The sequence below is a fragment of the Lycium barbarum genome, chromosome 10 (assembly GCF_019175385.1).
Source record: "Lycium barbarum isolate Lr01 chromosome 10, ASM1917538v2, whole genome shotgun sequence".
NCBI classification, from domain to species: Eukaryota; Viridiplantae; Streptophyta; class Magnoliopsida; order Solanales; family Solanaceae; genus Lycium; species Lycium barbarum.
This window is the reverse complement of record NC_083346.1, coordinates 73149711-73169459: the sequence shown is the minus strand read 5'-3', so window position 1 is coordinate 73169459 and position 19749 is coordinate 73149711. Positions and strand designations below refer to the sequence as shown.

Genomic DNA, 19749 nt, shown 5'->3' with positions numbered 1-19749 from the left:
TTTTGATTGATTCACCCTTCTAACTCTAGTTGTATCATCACAAACTGTTGCTGAAGGTGTAGGCTGGCTTAAGCTTATAGGTGCAGTTTGGCTAGGTGCTTCTGCAGGGTCTTGTAAACTTTGGATAGGTGCTTCTGCACCTGGCACAACCTGCATATTTAAAGGCAGTAACCAACTTAAAAACCCAAAATACATGATAAATAAGTTAACCAACTCAAAGAAAACTATTTTACCTTGCAATATTTCTTGTTATGTCCTTGTCGATGACACTTTGAACAAGTTATTTTCCCCCCTTTTCTGGACACCTTTCCATACCTCATCTATTTTGGTTCATCTTTGCCTTTTGTTCTTTTCTTCTTCGGCCTTCCAAGCATTGGTTTAGGTACAGAAGGCTCAATCTTTGGATTGTTTGTTTCAGGCCACATCTTCATATTTGGAATTGGTTGGATGAAATGACTATATGCCTTTAAGAATGTATCCTTCCTATACCAATGCTCCACAAAGTGTTCAGGCTCTAGTTCTATGTGGCAGTATGCACAAACAACATGCTGACATGGAATTCCTCTCAGTTTCCAAGTTCTACGGATACAACTCTTAGTACTCATGTTAACTGTATGCCTATACTCACCCTCTCCAATCTCAAATCCAACATCAGCATTCCAAAGAATCTTGCAGCTCCTAGCCATTACCTTATTATCCTCTAAGGTAAGTCTAGCCATAGGTGAAATCTCAGATATCCAAGTGTTGGCAAACTTAATCATATCACATTGTCTAGTCATTATCTTTCTCCTAATTTCCTCCAACATGGTTATAATTGATTTGTGTCTACAAGACAAAATCCATGAATTGAAGGTCTCACACATGTTATTCTCAACAACATCACACTTAGAATGCTCTTTAAAGTATGCCCTCACCCATGATTTTTCTGGATATTGCAATAAATCAGCACAAATATCATTACCAAGTTTGCTCATTTTATCATGCTCTGACCTGAATTTCACTTCAAAACTGGCCTTAGAACATCTCCAAAATTATTTTCTTCTCTCTTCACCCTTCCATCCTTGATGCCAATTGGACCAGATGTGTCTTGCACATCTCCTATGCTCAGCATCGGGTAACAATTCTTCTACTGCAGCATGAAAACCCTTCAAAGAAAAGAAATTATTAAATAAACGCTCAACAGTAAGAAACAGTAAGAAATTAAAAAAGTTACAATGTAAATTACCTTTTGCATGTCTGCCATCACAGTAAGACCATCTCCAGTACCCAACTGCAGATCCTCTTTCAAGTAATTAATGAAAAAACTCCAACTATGCTAACTGCCCAGGCTATAGGAAACATCTGATTGTTTCCATTCTTGCCAATTGCTACTAGCAGTTCACCTTTACAAGCACCCTTTAGAAAACACCCATCAAAACCTATTATTCTCCTACAACCTTCCATCCACCCCTTCTTCAATGCATCCAAGCAGACATAGAAGTACACAAACAAATTCTTCCCTGGACAACTTTCTCTGTCCATCCTCACCCAAACAGAACTACCAGGATTTGTCTGTTTCATCATATCAGCATAGTCACACAATCTTGCAAACTCTAAATTCCAATCACCCATAGACTCTCTTAGTATCTGCATTTTAGCTCTGTAGCAAATTGTCCTACCAACATAAAGTCCTAACCTTTCCCTGCATATGTCTTGTATTTCCCATATTCTCAAAGATGGTTGCCTAATTATTTCATCCTTAAATCTAGCAGTAAGTCATTTAGTGTTGCACATTTTGTTCTTGTTAGAAGTTGTACACTTGTGTACAGGATGGTAGCTCTTAATCATAAAGTCACCAGAATCTCTATTTGTTGCAGCATAACACAACCACTTCCATTGTTTGTTACCCTTACACTGAGCCCTTACTTTACCAGGTTGATTAGGCCTTAACTTAAGACTAACTTTGTATTCTATTGCATAATCAGCTAATGCTTTCCTAAATACTTTTTCATTTTCAAAAAGCACACCAAGTTCAAAAATAGCAACTACACAAGCTGGATCATACCTGACTTTTGTGCTCTTCCTTCTTGCTGGTAGATCAACATCCCTTACAGCATCAGCATCTAACTCGTCATCACTGTCATCACTACCACAATCTGTACTATCAATATAATCCTCATCTCCACCTAATCTTCCCACATACCTAGCAGACTTATTTCTACCAATATCTTCAAAGCCTCTATCAACACCAGCTTCACCTAATGGTATTTCCTCTATGTTTGTTTTTTTCTTCTAGGATTGGGGTTCTTTTTACTCCTCTTTTCAGATCTAAGGTTTCTCAATTCTTCATCAACATCTAAATCAACAAAATCTGGAAAATCTGATTTAGAACTACTAGCAACATCTAATTGATCCCCATTTGTTGCAACCCTATTTAGAATTGTTTCACCATCATTCAGATCTGTTTCAGCACCATTCAGATTTGTTCCCCCCCCCCCCCCCCCCCCCCATTCAAATTTGTTTCACCCCTTTGGATCTGTTTCACCCCCATTTGGATATGTTTCACCCTCATTTGGATCTGTTTCACCTACATTTGGAATTAGAAATGTTTCAGCCTCCTTTGGAAATATTTCAGCCCCATCTGGAACATTTACATCAGTATTTATACCCCTTCCACCCACATGTGTTGCCTTAGCTTCTTCAGTGCCACATGGGTCATTAATACAGTCATCACCCTCTGGCCCTACCAACAATCCAATTGGTTATGGAAACTCCACCACCTTATCAATGTCATGGACTACAAACACATCAAACTCATCACCATGTTTTAATTCATTCACAAGCCCTAGTAATTGTCTATCAGAAGTAAGCTGAACAAAGGCACTATCATCAACCTTTTTGTAGTGGAATCCAAGGACATTTGTGTACCCAAGATCTTTAGTGTATGCTTCCAACTCAACAAGACTAAAATGGTCTTTATCGATAGCAGCACCAAAGACCTCTAATTCCCCTTTATACGTGGGACACACTACAGGGTCTTCCACAACTGTACCCCCATGGTGAAAACAAGTAAGAATATAGTTGTCCATTATATTCCCCAACACCCTACAACACACAAACAACAAGGAAATACCCAAAAAAACTCGAACTTTACCACTGAAATAAAGTGATAACAACCAGTTTCGTACCAAAACACCCTAATTTAAACACAATATAGCATACAAACACGAGAAAAGTTCAGTAGAACCTTAAATTTCTCTAATGTCGCAAATGAAGTTGAAACGAACAAAGTCCAAAGGGTCGATGACTAAAACCTGCAAATAAATGAAGATAATACCTTATGAGTGATTATTAACTAAGAATTAAGTGAAAATGGAGAAGATATTGAATGAAATCGACAAAAATTTTACCTCAGTTTTCGTGACAAATCACCTGATCGTTTGCACCTGAAGTGTGTATATGCAAATGAGTAATTTTGAGCCCTAATTTGGTCTTTAGTTGATTTGCCCGCGTGTGTAATGATGTGGCCAATTAAAATGAGTTGCCAAATGAGTTGGCACATCATTAATTGAGTTGGCAAAATTTAAATGAGCTGGTACAACGTAATTGGTCACTTAATCCACGTAGGAGACAACTAATATACACACGCTTAGGATTTAAAAAATCTGGTGTAAAAATTGTCTAACTGGAACAGGTATTTCCCACTTGAGGTGTCTAAATGAAACAAGGTCCACTTTAGGTGCTCAAGTGAAAGAAGTGGACGACCACAGATGTCTACCGATGGGTTTGGCCTTGTAAATATTAACACAATCTAAGGTAAGAAATTTTTACATATCGTCAAATTCACGTAGGGAGTGCGAAGTAAATATATCCTTACTATAAAGATATGATCAATCGAAAATTCAAGTATTAGTTTAAAAAAAAAAAAACTTTTGGGGTGTTACATTCTCCCAATGAGTTTGTACTCTTGATTGACAGGGGAGAACCTGAAAGTTTTGATGAGACCATTAATAGTGAAGAAAAAGAAAGATGGTTTGATGCTATGTTAGATGAGATTCAATCCTTTCATGATAACCATACATTTGATCTGGTTAAGCTTCCTAGAAACAGAAAAGCTTTGAAAAATAGGTGGGTTTTCAGGGTGAAACATGAAGATGGTTACTCAGTCCCATGATACAAGGCTATATTGGTTGTCAAGGGATTTAATCAGAAGAAAGGAGTTTATTTTGATGAAATATTTTCTCCAGTTGTGAAGATGTCATCCATTCGGGTTGTTCTGGGCTTGGCTGCAAGTCTAGATTTAGAGGTTGAGCAAATGGATGTTAAAACTGCTTTTCTCCATGGTGACTTAGATGAAGAAATTTATATTGAGCAGCCAGAAGATTTTGAAGTCAAGGGTAAAGAGAATTATGTTTGCAAATTGAAGAAGAGCTTGTATGGTTTGAAACAAGCTCCCAATGGTACAGGAGGTTTGGTTCTTTTATGAGTCAACAGGGCTTCAAGAAGACTTCTTCAGATCATTGTGTTTTTGTGGAAAAACTCTCTGATGGTGACTTTATCATTCTATCGCTTTATGTTGATGACATGCTTGTTGTTGGTCAGAATACTTGCAGAATTCAAAAGTTGAAGCAAGAGTTGAATAAGTCTTTTGCTATGAAAGACTTGGTACCAGCAAGGCAGATTCTTGGCATTCAGATTGTTCATGACAGAAAGGCCAAGAAGTTGTGGTTATCACAAGAGAAACACATTCAGAAAGTACTTCGCAGGTTTAACATGGATAAAGCTAAGGTTGTCCGTACACCTTTAGTTATGCACTTCAAATTGAGCACGAAGCAGTGTCCTTCTAGTGATGATGAGAAGAATGGTATGAAGAAAGTGCCTTTTGCTTCAGCCATTAGCAATCTGATGTATGTGATGATTTGTTTACGATCAGATATTGTTCATGTTGTTGGTATTGTTAGCCATTTTCTTTCTAATCTAGGAAAAGAACATTGGAATGTTGTGAAGTGGATTATGAGATATCTTTGTGGCACTTCTAGTCTGAGTTTGTGTTTTGGGACAGGAAAGCCTATTCTTTGTGGTTACACTGATTCAGATATGGCTGGTGATGTTGATACTCATAAGTCTACTTCAAGCTACTTGGTTACCTTTGCAGAGGGAGTTGTGTCTTGGCAATCTAGGTTGCAAAAATGTATTGCTCTATATACTACAAAAGCTGAGCTTATTGCTGCCGTTGAAGCTTGTAAAGAGTTGCTCTGGTTATAGGGTAACTTGGCTTTGCTCAAGAGAGGTATGTACTTCATTGCGACAATCAAAGTGCTATTCATCTTGGCAAGAACTCTACATTTCATGGTAAGTCGAAACATATTGATGTGAGATACCATTGGATTAGAGATGGGTTGGATTCTAAGTTGCTTGAACTTGAGAAGATTCACGCTGATGATAATGGTTCAGACATGATGACTAAAGCTTTGCCAAGAGGGAAGTTTGAAGAGTGTTGCTTGATCGCCGGGATGGCGGTTTCCTCCGCATAGTCGGGAGGGGGAGAATTGTTGGGTTTTTGGATTTTCCCTTCCTATGTGGATTTGGATTAATAAAACGTAATCTAATTTGGACCAACCCACTTTTGTCCTAAAATCCACTATATATAAGATCAACTTATGCATTATTTCAAAAACACAAGAGTGAATTCATAGCAGCCATATAGAGAGAAAAGGTGAGAGAGAAGAGCGGATTTTTGTCCAGAAATTCTTTGCTACAACAGTCTGCTTCAAACAACGTTTTCCGATTCGTTAACCGTTGGACCATTCTCATTTTCTGCTACAACAGTCTGCTTCAAACAACATTTTCCGATTCGTTAACCGTTGGATCATTCTCAAATTTGAACTGGGGTTCTCAACATCCAGTTATTCGATTTTAACGGTGGAGATCAGATTTTGTGGTCTGTAGCTCCAGTTTTTGAGTACGAACAATAGCTCATTTTTAGGAGTGATTTCTCGCCTTTCTTCACTAGTTTTGGTAATATCTTTTATGTGTTGTTGCTCCTTATTTGGCATTGATGTTGTAGCCATTTGGAGAACATTGTTGTAACTCTTGTTGATTATAGAGGAGCTTTTGTGGGCCAGAGGTCCCGTGGATGTTTCCTCTTCACCTTGAAAGGGTTTTACCACGTAAATTTGGTGACTCTTGCATTTGATTTATTTTTGCTTGCTTTGTTATTTAATTGTTGGTATAGTTACTGTCCGGATTTCCATTTGTGCTTGTGTTTATTGTCTTCTCTTGATTCAAATAGTGTGAGAAGTTTTTACTTGAGTATTTCTTCCGCTGTTACCTTGTCGTGCAATTTGGTTATTGCTTGTTTCTGCCGAACAATTGGTAATTTGGTCCAACTTCACATGCATAATTGGCCCATGAAAATCAGCGAGCATGGCAAGTGATTTGTGAGGTTTATTGCCAAGAAAGTGAAGGTCTCCGATTATGCATAATGGGAAGAGTCCTGAAGGAAGCTTTCCTACTAATAAAGTGAAGCCTTGGACCAGACTCCAGCCAAATAAGAGGGCTAGTGTTGTTATCAGATAATCCATGTCAAAGTTAATTCTGATGTTTTTGGTTTTGGCTGGCTTTAGGATCATGAACAATATTTCAGATTTTATGATAGTAATAATAGGATGTCAATGTGGAGAAATGTCATATCATGTCCAGTACGTAACAAACAAACAATACATGTGAACTAAAGCTACTTAACAATGTGAATTACGGGGTTCATACCGTAGAGTGGATCCTCAGCTGACTCATTGGAAACAAATGTAATATAGAATCTAGCTAGTAATTCTGTATTCCCGAATTTCTTCACATTCAATAGCACTTTAGTATCAACGGCTAGTTGATTAATCAATCCCCTGAACGCGCATTGGTTGGGTATGCAAAATGAATATGATTTTACTAATGACTAAATGACTTTCTTGACTTCAAAGGAATCAGCAAATACAGAGACTTAATTAGTTAGTAATTGGTATACTCGGCCTCTCTAGCTACAGAGACGTAATCGAAATTCCTGACTTCGTCACTGTTTGTAGTCTAAAGTATCTATCATCAACGTCATAGAGGAACATACGTTTAGTGGGGCAAACACGGAGGCTGTTCACATATTGTGAAGGCAAATTAGATTAGGGGACAATCCACTGAACTAAGTAGATAAGCAGATATGACTGGAATTTGCCTTGCAAGTGTGAGGAGCATGATGTATAATGTAGGATGATAATATGAATGACTGAGATTGAACATCAGAAGTACTACTCACATTCTTTAGTTACGATGAGTGTTTAATTTCGCGCCAACTTAAACAGAGATTCAATTTATGTAATGATGAGGAACTTACCAAGTCTCCATCCGGTGAATGGCTACTCTTCCCATTGACACCTATCTGAGATAGGCTATCTTCCATATTATCACCTCCAAGACTTTGATGATAAGTTATTTTAAAGTCTTGCTTTCTACCTGTGTGTGATGACTGATGCGGGAAATTGGCAGAGAACTTTCTTGTGATTTTAGAACTAGTAATCATTTACGCGATTGATTTGTCTTGGCTCGTTTTCTTCCAAAGAATCAATTCATATGACCTGTGCATTCTCTTAGTACACTACAAGAGACATTTGACAACAAATTTTTTTTGTTGCCATATATAGGGTATTGTTACAAAAAATACTTTTGGTAACAACATTTTTTTTGTTGTTGCATAAACTTTTCCCAACAACTGTTATTGCAGCGACGTGCAACAACTTTTTTTTTAGTTGTCAAAAGTACTTTTTGCAGCAATAATCAATACTATATGGAAACAAAATTGAATTTTTGGCAACAAAAAAAAATCATTTTTAAAAGATTCATCATATATGTCAACAATAAAACTAAGTTGTTGCCAAATATTAACTTGCCAACTATATTATTTTTATTGCCAAAACCGCTGTTGCAATTTTTATACTTTCTTGTAGTGGTATTATTTTGCAAAGGTTTAATCCAGTTGAGTCCAGAGGATTTCCTTAAATAACAGCTATAAACAAAGGTTTATTCTAGTTGAGTCTTGGCTGCCTATAGATAGATAATGGTTACACCTCAATTTCAAACCAGTCTAGATCAACTCTATGTAGAAGAGTTTTAACAAGATTTCATTTTCAATTATTTTGCAAGAAAACTTTTTGTTTCACTTTATTTCATCTTCTCCGTTCTTGTTAGCAATTGTGACTTTTAGCACCCAAAATCAGGCAATCTGCTAAACAAAACCTTTGTTTTTTTTTTTGAACGTTACATTTTCTTTGCACATTCAAAATTTAATGGTCCGGGCCTGTTATGGACCAAACGCCGCCTAGAGCAAAGTGGTGGAATGAAAGAATACATTATAAATCAGGCTTATCGCTCAGTTTTGTTTTCAAAAATTTCTCTAACATCTTTTCTTCTTTATGTGAAATCATCAGACCAGTAATCTTTGAAGGGGTTTGAGTAGAATAAGTAGAATTGAAGTAAGTGTTTCATACAAGCGTAATTGGATATTTAGGACCTTAGCAAGAGAGAAGAAAAAAGAGGAAGAGAATTACATAGTTGAGACCCGAAATGTCGGGTAAGCTCGAGAAGTAATTACACTGGTAATTTGGAGCCGACATTTATAGTGGGATCTTGCAAGTGTAATGCCAAACTTTTCTTCCACATCCAAATTTTCTGGTGCAATATCTCCTTTAGGTTTTCAATCAAAAGAATTCGACAATGAACCCAACATTACACAAAGTGTCCTGGTTGCCAGAGGTAACCCCGGGCAAATTCTTCTACCAACACCAAATGAAATGAGTTCAAAATCTTGGCCACGAACATCCATTTTCGAACCCCAAAATCTCTCTGGCTTAAATGCCAGAGGATCCTCCCATATAGTTGGATCACGGCCTATTGACCATACATTCACTAACACTTGAGTCTTTTGGAACAAAATAGCCACATGCCTCGACATCTTGATCTACCTTTCGAATCAAAAAGGTACTGCTGGGTGCATCCGCAAAGTTTCTTTCGGTATGCACTGCAAATAAGGGAGACTAGCGACATTGGCTGCTTCTATTGCCCTGCCTTTGCCTATAATTTCTGCAAGCTCAACTTTAGCTTTTCTCATTATGTATGGTTTTCTCATGACTGCTACCATTGCCCATTTTAATAAGTTGTATCGGTTCCCGTTTGGTCATGCAATATAACTAAATCTATGGGATACCAAGATTGATAAATTGGAAATTAGTACTTACAATGTGATAAATCAGGGTCACATTCTGTCTAAATTGATGGCTATTTATAACATATTTATAAATTAGATAGGAGTAAATTTTTAAGGTAGCAAGTATATAGTGGATCCTTTTATAATCTAAGGCAGTCAATAATATATATTATTTTCAACATAAACAAAACAATATGCAGGACATATGACTATAGTTTTATTAGTTCTTCTTCCCTGAAATCCAGTAACATACACTAATAAAGAAAAGAAGTCGAAAGTACCACGCATAACCGTTCTATGTGGTTTCTGTCGATTGCCTGAGGATCTTCTTGGCTAATAATTAACATAACATCGAGAACGTCAACATCAGTGCTACTGCTATTTGGTTATTTCTTCCTTTGCTTCAATTGTTCATCAATCAATCCCTCAATCTGCTGAAGCAACTTACCAAAATACTTGCATGTGCGTCGCCTTATTCCTTGAGGATCAATCGTTTTCAAGACGGGGAAATAATCAGCCAAATTGGGCTTACCGGCTTCTTCCATGATATTCGACACCACATTCTTGAATTCTTTACCTGAATTTGCATAAGGGTCCACTACATCTTTTGAAAAAATCGTATTTGAAAGTAAATTCATAGAGGTCTCAAAAGCAGCTTGCCCTATATTCACTGCCTCACCATTCTGGCTACACCCACGGCAATATGCAGTTAAAATCTTGGATCTTTCGGGACCTAAGAACAGAGGTGACAAAATCACCTTTTTAATAACTCCTCCAATCTATCAAATCTAAATGGGTTGAGTTATACTCAATCTGTCCCAATTTATGTGATACAGTTCGAATTTCTAGAGTCAAAACTTTTTTATTTTGATGTGAATTCGGACATAAAATAATTTACATAGTTAGAAATTACATAAAAAGTGTTATAAGTCACAATAATAAACAATTTAAAATATTTCAAGGGCATACAAATAAATCTCAATCAATTTTTTTTTGTTTGACTCTCAAAAAATAAAAAGTATCACATAAATTGTGACAGAGAGAGTAATATGTTTGTTGACAGAATCTAAGGAGTTGAACTTGAAATGATCCGTCATATTATGGGATCAAAATAGAGTAACAGGATGGATCAAAATGCAACCTAAACTCAGCCATACAAAACAAATTTGGAAATTGATGCTAATACTTATATAAATTTGGAAAAACCTCCTAAGTTCAATTTTTTTTTTAAGGCTGAAGTAACTAAAACACCCTTAAATTTGGCACGAATTGCAACTTCAATCCCCAAATTATTGCTGCACTTCAAGATACCCCTAAGCTTGGCTAACTGGGTTTAAATACACCCCCGCGTAGACATGCCACAACAAGTGGAATGCACTCGCCGTCCACTTGGCATTTTCGTCCTATGTGTCCTCCACATAGATAAATTGTTTTTTTTTTTAAATGTAAAACTGAATCTTTTTTATTAAGAAATGGTAAAGCTGATTTTTTTAAATTTTTTATAAAAAACTGAACCAATGGAATATTTATTTAATCTGGATAATTTGATTTTAAAAAATTGAAAAATCTAGAGTTTTAATTAAAATATCTGTAAAAAATGGATTTAAAAAAAATGAAAACTTGATATATTTTTTTTAAAAGTGTCCTAAAAAATCTAGATTTTCATGATTCTTTTAAGACGCTTCTTTAAAAAAGAATTGGAAAACAGTGGATTAAAATTGGAGTTTTATACAAATATGGAAAAATTGATTTTTTTTTAAAAATGTGGGAAACCCTTTTAAAAAAAATAATCCCAGAAAATTAGATTATTTTGTAAATCTAGAAAAACATTATTGGTTTTCCACTTTATTCTTAAGAAAATCAGTATCCCAGATTTTAAAAAAGTCCAGGTTTTTAATCAAAAATTCAATTTTGCAGATTCTTTTATAGAAAAATGGGTTTATTTAGTTTTTCAGATTTTAAAAAAGTTCGAGTTTTTTAATTAAAAAAAAATCAATTTTCTAGATTTCTTTTAAACTAACGGGTTTCGCACATTTAAAAAAAAAATCAGTTTTCAAGATTTAAAAAGTTCCATATTTAAAAAAAAAAAATCCAATCCAGATTTATTTTTTAAAAATGGTTTTTCACATTTTTTAAGAAAAAATAGTTTTTTCTAATTTTAGAAAAAAATATACTTTTTAAGTTTTCTTTGATGTGGCACCTCTCACGCGCCTGTTGGTTTGTGACTACACTTGTTGTGCCATGTGGCAACTTAGGGGTGTATTAAAACTCAGTTAGTCAAGCTTAGGGGTGTCTTGAATTGTAACAACAGTTTGGGGATTGAAGTTGCAATTCGTGCCAAGTCTAGGAGTACTGTTTTAGTAGTAAAATGTGGTGAATTAGTTTTCACATTTAAAAAAAAAAGGCAATATATAAAGGATGGGAGATTGGTAGAGTTATGATAGCTTATTTGACTCATTTTGATCCGAGCTAACTTCAAGCAGATTAGATCATTACATGTTACTCCCTCCGTCTCAATGTGACGCCATTTGATTAGGCACCGAGTTTAAGAAATAAAGGAAAACTTTTAAAATTTGTGGTCCAAAATAAGTTTTAGATAGTTGTGTGGCTGTAAATCATATCATAAACTTAAATTGTTTCTAAACAAACTAAAAAGAAAAGTGTACCACATAAATCGGAACACAGAGTAATTGATTTTACCCATAAAGTTTGCTTCACTCTACCTGAGATGTTGATTTGCATCAAGCCTGTTGCCAGAGAAGATACAAGAACTCAAGATTTTCCTTAGGCTTCTCCATCGATCATCGACTGTTAGCCATATCACACAGAATTTGTAGTGATTTAGTGCATACATTGCATCTGGAATTGTTCTACTAGAAAATGCCAAATCTTGCTTTTGTAACACTTCTTTAGCAACAACTGATTGAGATATAACCACTGTCGTTATTTGGCCTAACCTGAGGCTGATTATTGGTCCATACTTTGGAAAGTTTCCCAAGGGACTGATGAGGTTGACCACCAAGAAGATTATTGTGAAGATTTCCAATAAAGGGTAGGGGAATTGGTCCTGGTGGCAGTTTTTTGTTACATTTGTTGGTTATTGCTAGCCAACGAATGCATTGAAACAAAGTCCAGGCAAGGAGTAATCCATCTACAATGGCTACATCATCCATTCTTTACTTCTCTTCGCTGAACAAGCTATTATAGCCTTATAGGGTGCCTTACTTTATCTAGTGCTCACTTATGCGTTAGACGGTCTTTTTCTTAGCTTTATGCATTCAACATTCGAAACTCGTGGCTCGACTAATTTCCCTATCAAGAGTTTTCTTATTTTCAAGACTTGAACTCAACTATTTCCTCCATTTCAAAACTAGTGATGTTTTTACCTTTTTATTTTGTTTCAAAATGAGTAGCGTTTCATAAAATTAAGAAGCTAGTACGTATTTTTTCTTCCAATTTTCTTCTTATTTAAATAAGTGGACTTTTATATAACCGAGAAATCATTAAAGAGCTACTTCTTTTTCAAGGCATTTGATTAAGGGTAAGTTAGTAAAAAACACTTCTTATTTTCTAGAAGTAAGTAGTTTTCTTAAAGGGTGTGTCCAGGCAAAAAATTACACCACTTATTTTGAAAGGGAGGAAGTATTTTATTAAGGATGAAAGAATCTCATTAATTACATAAACTCCTTAATGGTAAATACAGGAGGTAATAATGCAACCTCCGTGGGTTTGTTTGGTGTTACTCCCTCCATCTCAAATTATCCGTCGTGGCTATTAAAAATAGTTGTCTCAAATTATTTGTCGATTTGAATGTTCAAGGCAGAATTAATCATGTTTTCCTCATTTTACCCTTAGTAGAATTTTGTCATTAATGAAAATGACGCATAAATGGAGTAAACATTTAATGGAAAGAGATTATAACATAGACATAATTAAGGATAAAATAGAAACCATTTTTTTTCCACATTATTTGGAATTTTTAAAGTTGGAGTTGAAAATGCACTTGTATTTGGTTATAGTTTTTGCAAATAATATTTGATTGTTTGAATATACTTTTTCTAAAACATGAAACATGATTTATATCCTTCAATTTCTAAAATCTAGCAAAATCGCCCAACTTGACTATTTCACCCAAATTTGTCATCGTTATTATTTTCTTCCTCTATACAAACCACTTTCGCTAACTCTAATCCTTTCTTTTCCCTGTAAATAAACAAGTTTATTACTAAAGTGAACGTTGAAGTACAGAGATCTTAAAAAAAACTGATAGCTGGACAGCTGCCCCCGCACATCAGTATACTAATGCAACTACCTAACCAAACATTACAAATCACGAAGTAAACCATAGCACCATCTTCATCCAGCCACAAGCTCAAAGGTTGTTGTCTACGTGGGATAGAAGTTGTGATTTTCAAAACCGCCTAGCCACCTGCATGAGCATTTCTCCTCATATGTACCTCTTGTATGATCGACTTAATAATCCTCCCAACAGGTTGTTGCTTTAGTTGAAACACCTTCATATTTCTACCCTCCATACAAGATAAATTGTTGCAGCTAGGGAAACTCTGTATACTTCATCTCGACCACTCCTCCCCTTCGCATGTGTACATGCCCATGCACAACTCTAATCCTTATTTTTTTTTTATGCAATATATAAAAATCACATTCATTAACTATAATGCTTATTATTTTTTTCAAACCGATCAACTCCACAAGAGTGTCAAGTTTTTTCTTATGAAGTTTAGAATATTGGGTAATGGGTAATAGAGCATGCAACACTTTGGTGGCTGATATAAATGGGGTCATTGTTATTACGGAAAAATTTAGGGTAAAACTTGAAAACAAAAAATAGATGCAATGGTCCAAAACTAAAGGTTAAAAAAAAAAAGTGAATACAGAACTTTAGATGTTTTTCTTGTATTTGAAATTCTCATGGCCAAACGTTGATTTACAGATAAAGTAAAAAAAATATATATATATGAAGAAGTGAATAATTCTCGTGGCCAAATGGGTCCTTAGAAACAACATAACTTTAAAAAATTTCTTTTACCGTTAATGAAATGATTTGTAGCCACACAAACCTCTAAGGTTTGTTTTGGACCATAATTTTTAAATGTTGTCCTTTTTTTCTTAAACATTGTAACAAATCAAATGGTGCCACATAAATTGGGGCGGAGAGAGTAATATGCAGCAAATAACAAAATTCACTTCAAATAAGTGTACTTAGTACACTTCCAATACAATTTTGAGCAATTGTATAAAGGTCCCTTACTTTTCTTTTGGTTGGGCAACCGGCGTTGATATCCGTTTTGAGCCTGGTTAATTCTGATTCGCACTGAAATTTTTTACTTTAGTGTTGTCCATGCTGCGCACGGACCCAACGTCTAAATTCTCATATTGTTTCTATTGTGTCTAATCAAGCATCTACATGCGATCGAGATTCCATATTACTATATAGAAGAGCTAAGAAGCATACCATACATTTAGTATACCCATTATTTCACAAATACAAATACAAAAGGACAGTTTGTTTTGATTAGTGGGTATGTTATTGTTTTCGTTCATTAAGATGGATGATGTTGAGATGCTTATCTGCATTGCCATTGAGGGAAGAGAGTAACTCAACTTGAAATGAAACTCTGAAAGTGGCTCCAACGGCTAGGAATGTAGTGCGGGTAGAATACATGTACCGTTAGAGAGAATGTCAAAGTTGTTCAAAGCAGAATTGGTTAAGGCCAATATATTTCAGAGCCGTTGGGGGTAGGAGTGGGGGTGAGTTGTTGGGCTCTTTTAATTAATGTTTGATTTTTGACTTTTTTATTTGAGAAAGATTAATACCTCAAAATCCCCTAAATTATTCACGTTTTGTTAGTTTAATACTTAAATTATAAGGTATTATTGTTACTTTTTTTGAATTATAACATTCCTATCTACAACCCCCCTACAATTTCATGCGGCTTGTAATGATCAGGAGCTAAAAATTTAAAAACATCCACGTGACATTTTACATTTTTATAACTTATTTGTTATTTTTTCTTTCTTATTTCTAATTCATTTTTTATTCTTCATATCTTTACATCCATTGCTAATAACAGTAAACTAATTGAAATTCATATTATTAAAATAATAGTAATATAAAAATAAAATATTAAATTTGTTAAAATCATGACTGAATTTATCGGCAAACTCAATTTAAAAAGATAATTCTAAAAATAACAGTAATACTAAGGAAATAACCAAAAAAAAAAAAAAACTAAAAATTGTACTTTAAAGCGTAAAGCAATTATTTTCTTATTTGTTCTTTCTTCTTGGCTTATCTAAATTTATTAATCTTTTTTATTTTTCTTCAAAATCCAATATTTTATATAGCGGTAAATTCAATTGAAAAATCATATAATAATAATAATAATAATAATAATAATAATAAAAATCAAACAATAACGGAATAGATAATTGCGAAATAGAACAAAATTTACTCAATATAATAAACTCAATTGAAAAGTTTGAATATCAAAACATAGTTAAATAAATGTTGTGCGTGTTCCGAGTTATGTCTTTCTAATCGAGTTTACTAGAAGAAAGATGTCACGACCCAAATTACGGGTTGTGCGGGCACCTACCATATTACTAACTAGTAGGTGAACCCTTACTAATCAACCCAATATTCAGACAGTTTTATTAATAACAAATACTTAATGATCACAATTTAAAAGTAAATCCTCATACTGACTTTGTTATTGATACAAGAAAACTGAACAATTCCCGGAATCTAGTCTAGACAGGTACAAGAGCTCCTATTACACAAGGATAAACAAAATAAATGACCCAACCTGTGCCTGGAATGAGATGAGCGAGACTGTAAGAAGATGTCAGGTGATCCACAAGAAGAAACTTCAACTTAAACCTACAATATACCTACACCAAAAAAGGATGTAGCAAGAGTAGTATCAGTACACCACACGTACTGGTAACCATCATAGGTCGACTAAGATTAGTTTATGCAACACCGTATTAAATCAATAAGATAAGCAGATAAGTCAACGGGCGCCCTCAAGACTTCTCATATAGATTATTACACCGATACAAACTCACCTCTCTGCTCCCACTTATTTCAGTTCTCTTATTCCCACAGTAATACTGGTTATTCAACTAGTCAAATGTAGTCCTATGTCGTATTCCCTTAGGCTAGTTAATTAAGTGTTATCTCCTCATTTACACTAACGTCTAATTCCTGATTTTAGCCTTAGAGCTTTTATCCAGTTCACTTTCTAAGATATGATGCATCCGCGGAACATACTCACCACACATCCACCCATCATGGGACTCCCCAAGTCCAGCAGACTCCAGCAGAAGTCTACCCCTTAGTAATTCGCTCTTACAATTACCTTCATATTGGTCAACACCTCACACAACATAACACAAATATAGGCGATGCACAATGCAATATAATAGACTGACAGCACAAAATCATAAGGACATAGAAGTATGAAATGTAATGCAATGCAAAGGCCAAATCATGTTGTACATACATGCTAACTGATGTCATTGCTCAGTAGTCATGACCTTCAGGGGACCCATGGTGTCCATGTACCACTCGTTCCGGATTCACTCCTCGGACCCGAGTCACAATCAAGGCCACATCCACACCTCCGGTCAAATATGCCTTTTATATATGTAAATATATTTAATCTTACATCACCTCCAATGCTCGATTATCACGCGGTACCACATATTCATTCCAACTCGGCCATAGGCTGGAAAGCGCAACTGATGCTTAGTCAGACTTCATGCTCCATGCATTACCTCGTAACCATATGCAATATATGCAATGATGCCAATGAATGAAAAAATGCCATGAATTATGCCCTTAATGGCATACGCTATTATGCCATCTTTTCAACTCAACCAATGCAACCATTTTATATTAACAATAATGAACAACCTTATGGATATTGCAGTTTACTCAACAATCAATACGGAGACTAGATATACTTGGGAATATATTCTAGCTTCGGAATTGCCCTTCCTAACCAAGACAAATAATCTCTTCCTATTCCGTAACGCATAAACATCAACAACAGTAGTACTCAATAATCAATTATATACTCGTTGTTACCCCAGTTACTATTTGCACATAACTTTCGTTAAATTGTGAATATATCCATCCAAACTCCGTGTTCGAAGACCTAATCATGCAATCTCCCATCAAATCTATACATGTATACGATTGACTAATCAAAGTCTAACCCAAGTAAACCGTAATCTACCTCGATGACGAACAACTATTTGAATTTATGTGAAATACTCGCCCTCCTAGCCTTTATCCGAATCCATGAGAGATAGTAGTTGTAGGGAAGGATGTGGAGACTATTGGAGAAGCCTCTTTTTCTTGGTGTTAAGGGTTTTTCTTCTTGTGAAACCTAATAGCAGCCTTGGAGGGTCTTTTATTAAAAGGGAGGGTGAAATATAAAACTGAGTATATAAAACGCGTCCACTAGTCCAACAAACTTCGGGTTCTCTATAGCGAGACCACTATGGCGGTACTCTGGTCACTATAGCAGATCATCTTCTGCCTGGGCTCAAGATTTTCAACTCTTTCCGAAACTGATTTTCCCATTATTAATCATTTAAACACTCCATGGGGCTTACTATTTAAGATCGTAGACCTAAATTGGGCATGGGTTCGCGAAGTATTAAATAACGACCGAGCGGGTCGTTACAAAAGAAAAATAAATATTTTAACAAAATACATATAAAATGCCACGTAGTTGCTCCTTTTGATTTTTTTTTTCTAGTCTTTGCCTTCCCCATCACCCCTTCCTTCTCCTCCTCATTCTCTGCCATCACCTCCTAGCCTTTGCCTACTCCCTCGCCACCTTCACGTCTTCTGTTACCTCTGCCTCTTTACCTCTTTCTCCCTCGTCCTCCGCTTCCTTCTTCACCTCCCTTGCCTCATTTTTCGCCCTCTGCTATCTACAGTAGAATCCAATAATTTGGATAAACTGTTGTAACAACTTTGATAGTGGTTATAACAATTATCAAATTTGTTGCAATAACCATCACAGTTGTGATAATTTTTGCAATAACTCAATAAATACTAAGTTTTTTGCAATAAATTTTATAGTTGTTGCAATAATATTCGGTAATTTTTGCAATAGTAATCGATGTTGTTGTATTTTCTAAATTTTCTGTAGAAACTCGTTCAAGGCTTGAAAACAAATTCTTAGTTTTTCTCCCCAAATCTTCACAACCAAAGCAAAAACAGTCTATAGAATAAGAAAAAAAAATAAAAAAAAAATAGTCAATGAAGATGAAGAAGATGATCAAGAAAATGATAAAGAAGAAGAAGAAGGTAGTTAAAAAGAAGGAAGAAGAAGAAAATAAGTTCCAGATAGAAAAAAAGAGGAGAAGGAGGAAGAGAGAAGAGAGAAAAATTCAAATTTGAAATTTAAAAGAGGCAATGGGTTCTTTCTAAAAAAATCAAAATTTAAAGCTTTACCATCATGTTTTTTTGGGACCATCTAAGGATAGCTAAAATTGCTGATTTTTCAAATGTTAATTTCCTTCTTCGCAATCGCGAGGAAGGGATTTGCGACCGTGAAGGTCTGATCTTTCAATCATTGGAACTACAGGAGAGGGACACTACCGCAAAGAGTAATCTCCTGGTCAACATCTGGTCAATCCTCGTGCACGACCGCGAAGTAAGGGCCGCGATATATAGGTTTGATCTTCAACTGCATCGCAACCACGTGGGTGGTGACTGCAATCACGTAAGAGGGACTGTAGCATATAAATAGTTGAGTTCTAATTCCAGCTATGAATTTCAAAGAAACACTTGGGATTTTGAGCAAGATGCTCTCAATTTTCGATCACAAAAAGTGAAGTTTCAACCTCATATATGAGACATTTATTACTTACATTGAAATTATCATATATGTAATTTTCACGAAATTTGAACCATGAACTCATTTGATTTAAGTGGCTAAAATTGGGGATTTTAAACCTAAACCTAGAATTGGTAAATCAATAATTTTACTTAGCAAACGATATCAAAAGTGAAATGAATTATTTAATTGGAATAAATTATGGTTAATGCGTTCATGTAATAAATTTTGAATTTCCAATCATTGACCCAAGGGAAAAGTTTGAGTTCATTAAGTGTTGACTTTGACCTTAAATTGTCCTAAAATTTTGTGAACACTAGTCCCCCTAGTCTAATTTGGACATGTTATTTATGATTTTTAATAGATTGAGGTCATTGGAGATTGTTTGGTTGGAGATTGACGTTTCAACGATATAAGGCAAGTGAGACTTTAACTCTTAGTTTCCTTTCTTTTCCCTAAAATCATGTTATATGTGTTGCTTATATGCTTTTAAACAATCCAATTAATTTGTGTGGGAATGGATGAGCTAGGTTGGCTAGTTCTAAAGTATCTAGAGTTGACTGTGAGGATCCTAATATGTATTTTCACACAGGTTGATACTTCCAGAAGATTTCTTAATATCATTTGTTTAGTTGTTTAACA

General features: G+C 35.2%; 1 protein-coding gene and 1 pseudogene across 1 annotated transcript; both read right to left on the bottom strand.

Annotated features, from left to right (window-relative positions):
• Nucleotides 1-320: 320 nt before the first annotated feature.
• On the bottom strand, nt 321-1632 carry LOC132613041 (uncharacterized). The gene is made up of 4 exons (XM_060327102.1): nt 1321-1632; nt 1226-1270; nt 1078-1145; nt 321-990 (listed from the first exon to the last, which is right to left on the bottom strand). The coding sequence occupies exons 1-4, from the start codon at nt 1630-1632 to the stop codon at nt 321-323; spliced, it is 1095 nt and encodes a 364-aa protein (XP_060183085.1).
• A 6860-nt stretch (nt 1633-8492) lies between these two features.
• Nucleotides 8493-12396, bottom strand: LOC132615055 (geraniol 8-hydroxylase-like; annotated as a pseudogene).
• Nucleotides 12397-19749: the final 7353 nt, after the last annotated feature.

What these genes read in the sequence shown, in the direction of transcription:
- LOC132613041 (XM_060327102.1), bottom strand. Translation starts at nt 1,632, where the DNA reads ATGCAGATACTAAGAGAGTCTATGGGTGATTGGAATTTAGAGTTTGCA. An exon ending in TGTTTCCTATAGCCTGGGCA is followed by an intron (nt 1,271 to 1,320) that starts GTTAGCATAGTT and finishes GAGGATCTGCAG; the next exon opens with TTGGGTACTGGAGATGGTCT. An exon ending in TGATGGCAGACATGCAAAAG is followed by an intron (nt 1,146 to 1,225) that starts GTAATTTACATT and finishes TTTTCTTTGAAG; the next exon opens with GGTTTTCATGCTGCAGTAGA.